The sequence below is a fragment of the Panthera pardus genome, unplaced genomic scaffold (assembly GCF_024362965.1).
Source record: "Panthera pardus isolate Hobbes unplaced genomic scaffold, ASM2436296v1 HiC_scaffold_21, whole genome shotgun sequence".
NCBI classification, from domain to species: domain Eukaryota; kingdom Metazoa; phylum Chordata; class Mammalia; order Carnivora; family Felidae; genus Panthera; species Panthera pardus.
The window spans coordinates 5,917,006-5,923,718 of NW_026526777.1; the positions used below are offsets into that span (position 1 = coordinate 5,917,006).

Genomic DNA, 6,713 nt, shown 5'->3' on the forward strand with positions numbered 1-6,713 from the left:
GAGGCATTTGCATTTTTAACAAAAACTGACACCTTAAGAGAAACTTGAGGGAATTCTCAGACCGGAGCTTAGGCCGGCCATCAGCCAGCAAGAGGGGAGAGACTGTGTTTAAGAGGTGACAGCATCTGACAATCCTTTTGCTTCCTGCCAGAGCTCCAGAAGAGGGAGGTGCCCCAGTGCACTACAGGTGAGGACAGGAGACAGTCCAAAGAGACATACAATCAGGTTGGAAACTTCATTAAGTATTTACATGAGAATTCAGGTGCCCATTTGCCCAGGGTATGATCACATAGCTCGGAAAGCTCGAGAAGTAGAGCTGGGAGGTTGGACCTGAGAAGCTTCCGAGGGGCTGATGTGGTGACTTCTCTGCCACAGGTAAGGAGTCCCGGAACAGGGGACACAGGTAAGGAGTCCCGGAACAGGGGAATGGTTGGGGGAGGCGTGTAGGCATGGTTAGAAGGAAAGAAGGCACAAGTGAGTGGAGGTGCCATAGGGCGAGATCACTGGGGTGGGTAGTAAAGAATTTTCGCATTTCTGAGGGTTTAAGTTTTCCAGAAGGGAGGAAGAAGGGGAAACACATTGCATTTCTATTCTTTTTTTTTTTTTATTTACTCATTTTGAGAGAGTGAGAGAGCATGAGTGGGGTAGGGACAGAGAGAGAGAGGGAGAGAGAGAATCCCAAGTAACCCCACACTCAGTGCAGAGCCTGACACAGGGCTCGAACTCACAAATCGTGAGATCATGACCTGAGCCAAGATCCAGAGTTGGCTGCTGAACTGATTGAGCCACCTAGGCACCCCATATTTCTTTTTTTTTTTTAATTAAAAAAAATGTTTTTAATGTGTATTTATTTTTGAGAGAGAGACAGAGTGGGGTGGAGGAGGGACCGAGGGAGAGGGAGACACAGAATCCGAAGCAGGCTCCAGGCTCTGAGCTGTCAGCACAGAGCCCCACGCGGGGCTCGAACCCATGAACCGTGAGATCGTGACCTGAGAGGAAGTCGGATGCTTCCCTGACTGAGCCACCCAGGCGCCACCCCCTCCCCCCATTTCTATTCATAACTGGAACTTCGGAAGACAGCGACACAGAAGGTGGTTGGCGAATCACACATTTCCATCCACTCATCTGTGGGCAGCTGTGAGCTCTGGGTGCAGGGAACCCGATGTCAACCTCACTAGGCCTCACACCCATGTTTGTCACCAGGGAGCCAGCATCATAAAGGCCCTGGGTAGACCCTGAGGACATGAAGAGGTATTTCCTCAACTGAGGCTTACAGGGCCAGCTGGAAGGTGGGGAGGAGAGAGAGTGGGAGGGGGGTGTCAACGGGAGCCCGAAGGTGGCAGGGTCGCCTGCCACCGCCTGGGGTTCTCTATGGCTTCCTCGGGCCGCAGACGGCATGGGTTCTGCTCAGCACGCCTTCTCTACAGAGGCTGGCGCTGGCCTGAGATGTGCCGTGGCTGTAGGGCTGGCAGGTGGGACAGCGCCTGGTGCCTGGGACACCGGAGGGCTGCGCTGACCCAGCCCACGTCCCGCTGTCTCCAGTCCGCCATCTTCAGGAATCAGGAATGGGTGAGCGAAGCCGCAATGCCTCCCAGGACTCAGGCGGCAGCACTGGCCACCTTCTCTCCCTCCTCCCCCACCCTACGCCAGGGCACCTGCACCGTTCTGCAGGCAGGTCCGTCATGTGGTCTCTGACGGCCCTACTGCTCCTGGGTGAGTCCTCAGTGCGTCAGCAGCGACCCAAGCACTTTGGCTGTGGGGGAGGGTATGGGCCAAGGTGTGTGTGTGTGCGTGTGTGTGTGTGTGTGTGTGTGTGTGTTGGGGAATATTCCTCTATTACCAACAACAGTTCCCTGTCTATTTCGGGAGGATAAAGAGGAGGGGGCTTTCTCGGGGCTGGGGAAACTAAAAGCAGAAGCAAAACAGGTCTTGAGACCCATGGGGGGTTTCCTACGGTCAAGAGGGCCCTTGCTTTCCTCTCACCTCCAACGTTCTTTTTCTTCTTCTTCTTCAATTCCTGTGTCGCAGTTCCAAGCGGTGGGCAAGCTGGTGAGTCCTCCACATCCCTGAGCCCAATTTTCTACACCCGCCACACCAATCCCCCTAAGGGAGCTCCCTGGGTACTCCCCACTTCCTGGCGGCCGTGGGACAGTGTCGCTTCCCACGCCTCCTCAGTCCCTGTGACTCAGTTTGCCTCCAAGCACCGAGAAACGGCTACAGATCAAGGGACTGGCAGTGTGTAACCCAGCGTGGTGTCTCCACAATCGGACTGCTTTAGTAACGCGGGTTGGGTCCTGGGAGCTGGAGTTTTCTCAGATTTGCCAACCCCAGACCACATTTTGGGCACCTCATCTTGATTCTCTTTTCCACCTTGCCCCCTCCCGCATCCCTCCCCAGCTACTCTGGAGAAGCCCGTATTGTCTCTACACCCGCCCTGGACCACAATCTTCAAGGGGGAGCGGGTGACCCTGCGATGTGATGGGTACCACCCTCCGCTCCTGGAGCTTCGGCCCATCAGCACTCTCTGGTATTTGGGCCACCTGCTTCTGCCCTCTCACAAGAAGAGCATCGAGGTGCAGACACCAGGGGTGTATCGATGCCAGACCCGGGGGGCGCCCGTCAGTGACCCCATCCACCTGTCTGTTTCCAATGGTGAGTGTTTGAACAGAGGGCAGGGACTGCGCACATCTCCTCTGGCCATACTGGCCCTCCTATAGGAGGGGACACTGGGCCACTCCCATTGGGGCAGGAAATGGGGGCTGTCTGGAGCCTTTGGAGCAGGCAGGGCCCTGCCTGGCGCTAAGACGCGAGACGCGTGGTAAGGCTTGCCTGGCCCCAAAGGTCCCCGCACCCCTCTGCCGCAGTGGGAGGCAAATAAACATTTGTGTTTTTTTCTGGGACTAGCTCAGAAGGGGAGAGGCTCTGAGGACCTGTAATACTGGACGGGGAGCTTTGGGGGAGGGCTCAGCCAGGGAAAGGGCAGAGCCAAGCCCGGAAAGTGAGAGTCCCGTGCAGGCTTCGTGCAGCTGGGAGAATCACTCCCGGCTGAGCAAGGCGGTGCTTCTCTGTGCTTCCCAGCAGCCAAATAATTGTATCTGTGCCTTTGGCTGTTGCGCGGACGAGAAACGAAAGATGACTTGTTAAGGGGGCGGCAGAAGCAGCAGTTGAACCAAGCGCTTGAAAGCTTATTGTGGACGTGCCCGTGTGCGCATAGGGGCCAATTCGGAGGCTGACTTCCTGGGGATACAGTAAAGGGTTTCCGAAGCAGGATGAGAAAATAGCAATAATCCCTTCTTTAGGGCAGGGGATTGGCTATTTTGTAGGGAGTATTATGTCCCCTTAGCTCGACGGGCCACAACTTGTATTCAGAAGTCAAATATCATTACTTAGCATTTACATACATTTCATGTCCATACTCTGTGTTTTGGAAGTTGGTAATACAAAATACTGGCCACGAGAGAAGGTGATTACTGCCTGTGGAATAGAGGAGCATAGGGACTGTGGCTGTTACTCCAGAATTCTTCCTCAACGTAAAACTCCTAAAATGGCATCCAGAACATGTTAGGGCTGCATAAGCATTAGCTGTGATGGTGATGATGGTGACGGTGACCCATAAATACGGGGTAGGGTGGGAGGTACCGAAGACTGTCCTGCGGGGGTTGGGGAAACGTCTAAACCCAGATCTAGGGGACAAGCAGGTCTCAACTAAAACGTGTGTGTCTGGGGGTGGGGGCGGGGGCGGGGGGGAGTCTTCTCGGGCGCCGGCTGCTTCTGGAGCAGGGAGGGAGCTGGCGAGGCCGAGGAGAGCAACCGTGCGGGGAGGGCGGCGGGGAGGCGGAGAAGAAGGGAGACTCCCAGAGCTGGAGTTCTCTCGGAGTCAGGCCTGTCTGTGGGGACTGTCGTAGACTGGCTGATCCTGCAAGTGCCCTACGCCGCGGTGTTCGAGGGCGAGCCGCTGGTCATGCGCTGCCGCGGCTGGTACGACAAGGTGGTGTATAAGCTTCACTACTACCACGACGGCAAGGCGGTGCGCTACTTCCACTCCAGCGCCAACTACACGGTGCCACAGGCGCGCGCCAGCGACAGCGGCCGCTACCAGTGCTCGGGCACCATGCGCATCCCGGTGGAGAGCGCGCCCATGTTCTCCGCCAAGGTGGCCGTGACCGTGCAAGGTGGGGGGCACCTGGGGCCCAGGAGGGAGGCGAGCGAGTCCCGGGAAACTCGGGGACGGGCACCGGGCGGGCAGGGAGGGCGGGGGTCAGGTAGCTGCCACCAGCGGATTTCTCCCGCCGGCCACGCACGCTCTCGCCTCTCCTCCCCTGCGCAGTGAAGGCGACACCGAGGCACAGCCTGCGCGGGGGCGGGTGTCACTCCCCTGCAGCGCGCTCCGGCTTCTCACTCGGGGTGGGGACTCCATATAGGCGGCGGCTCAGTCCACAGCCCCAGGCAGAAGGCGCAGCCACCCCTCTAGGCCGCGGGACCCCAACTGGAGGTCATCGGGATGTGACAGGAAGCGTCTGGCCGGGTCCTGCCCCCTTGCAAGCTTTCCCCGTCCCTCGAGCCCCCTGCCCCGCCCTTCGGGAGGCTTCCTCCCTCCTCGGCGCGCACCCAGCCTCCTCCCACCCCTTCTCCGCGTCCGCGAGGAGCGCTCGCGGGAAACCCGAAGCACAGAGGGGTCGCGGGGCCGCGGACGCGGGGACCTCGTCCCCTGGGGCCCCTGCGCCGGCCCGCCGTGCACGCTCAGCCCCTGGAACCCCTCTCTGCAGAGCTGTTCCCGGCGCCGGTGCTCAGGGTGACCGGCCGGGCGGAGGCCCGCGGCGGGGTGGCGGTGCGCTGCGACACCCGCCTGCACCCGCAGAAGCGCGACACGCCGCTGCAGTTCGCCTTCTACAAGTACAGCCGCCCCGTGCGCCGCTTCGACTGGGGCGCCGAGTACACGGTCCCCGAGCCCGAGGTCGAGGAGCTCGAATCGTACTGGTGCGAGGCCGCCACCGCCACGCGGAGCGTCCGGAAACGCAGCCCTTGGCTGCAGCTCCCCGGGCGCGGTGAGTGACCGCACCCCCGGGGACGCCCCCCACCCCGGGCCCGCAGCCTCGCCGCCGCCTCCGCGCCCCGAGTCTCCCTCGAGCCACCCCACCCCTCCAGCTCGCCGTTCTCGCCCTCCCTCCTCTCCACCTCACCCCTCCTCTTCACTGCTCCCCTCTCTTCCTCACTTCCCACCCCAGTACCCCCCCCCCGCCCTTCTCACCCCTTCCCTTCCCCCCTCCTCTCCTCCCCATCCCTACCCCGTCTTCCTCACTCCTCCCCTCCCTTCTCTCCACCCTACCCTCTGCGTCCTCCCCACCCCTCCTCTCTACCCCTCCTCTCTACCCCTCTTCTTCTTCTCCACCTCACCCCCTCTGCCCTCCTTACTCCTCCCCTCCCTCCCTCCTCTCCACCTCCTTCCCCTCCTCACTACTCCCCCTCTCTTCTGTTCTCTGCGCAGCATCTCCTACCTCCCTCCTCTCCACCCCGTCCCCATCCCTGCCCCCCGCATCCCCCCTCTCCTCCCCATCCCTCCCCTCCTCCCTCTCCCCTCCCCCGCACCTCCTCCCCTTTCCAGCCCTCCCCTCCCTCCCTCCTCTTCCGCTCGTCCCCTTCCCTGCCTCCCCATCCCCGCCTCCCCATCCCTCCCCTCCCCTCCCTCCCTCCTCTTCACCCCATCCTCTCCACCCTCCTCACTGCTACCCTCCCTTCGTCCTCTCCGCTCCATCCACTCTGCCTTCCTTAACGACCCCCCCCCCTTCCCTCCACTCCACGCCGTCCCTCCTTACTCCCCTCCGGCCCGCGTACCCCGCGTGCCCACGCGAGCGCCCAGGCCGCGGGAGGGTGAGAGCAGCCGCGCGGTTCTCGTGTGTTGCGTTCGCAGGTGCCGCCCCGGACTCGGCGTCCACCACCGCCCCAGTCCCACAGGCCGCAGCCTTGGCGCCCGGCAACCAGCCGCTTTCCTTCAGAAAGCCCCCTGTGTCCCGATCGGCCGCTCCGGTCACCTCCGTCCCGAACATCACCTCTCCCGGGCTGCGGTTCCCCGCGGGCAGAGCCCCCACTGCTGGGCCCCCGGCCTGCGCCCCGCCGACGCCCTGGGAGCCATCGGCCGCCGGCGCCCTGAAACCCGACGTGGACCTTCTGCTCCGGGAAATGCAGCTGCTCAAAGGCCTCCTGAGCCGGGTGGTGCTGGAACTGAAGGAGCCACAGGCCTTCCCAGAGCACGGGGACACCCCCGGGCCCCCCACTTCCCACTTGGCTGTGAGCCCGGCAACGCAGGCGACCGCCGTTGTGGAGAGCTGAGGGCGCCGGGGCGCCACTGTCCCCTCCCCGGGCTCCTTCACCTGCAGCCTCTCCCGCTTGTCACCCGCAGAGACCTCGCCAAGCCACCTCTGCTGGCCTGCGGTCCTTTGGCGGTAGTTTCCAAGAAGCGCCATAAAGTGTGGTGGCTGACCATTTCCGTGTCACGCAGCGTGTTTGAGCCGTTCTCATCACACTCCAGTCCTCTGAGCTCTTCCTTCCCCTCTCAAGACCTCCCTCCTGTTACTCTCTACCCCGGAGTTGATGCTTGCAAGTGAATTAGGCCACACTTAGCTTTTCTTTAAAAAAAAAAAAGTCTTTTTTTTTTTTTTAACATTTATTTATTTTTTGAGAGACATAGAGAGACAGAGTGCAAGTTGGGGAGGGGC

The 6,713-nt window shown here is 60.9% G+C and overlaps 1 protein-coding gene across 1 annotated transcript; it reads left to right on the top strand.

Moving 5' to 3' along the window:
- Positions 1–200: 200 nt before the first annotated feature.
- On the top strand, positions 201–6,444 carry FCRLB (Fc receptor like B). Its single transcript, XM_019465778.2, has 7 exons — positions 201–375; positions 1,543–1,713; positions 2,029–2,049; positions 2,398–2,652; positions 3,906–4,172; positions 4,767–5,045; positions 5,909–6,444. Exons 2-7 carry the CDS (start codon positions 1,566–1,568, stop codon positions 6,325–6,327), a joined length of 1,389 nt encoding a protein of 462 aa, XP_019321323.2. The 5' UTR covers positions 201–375; positions 1,543–1,565; the 3' UTR covers positions 6,328–6,444.
- The last annotated feature ends 269 nt before the right edge of the window (positions 6,445–6,713 follow it).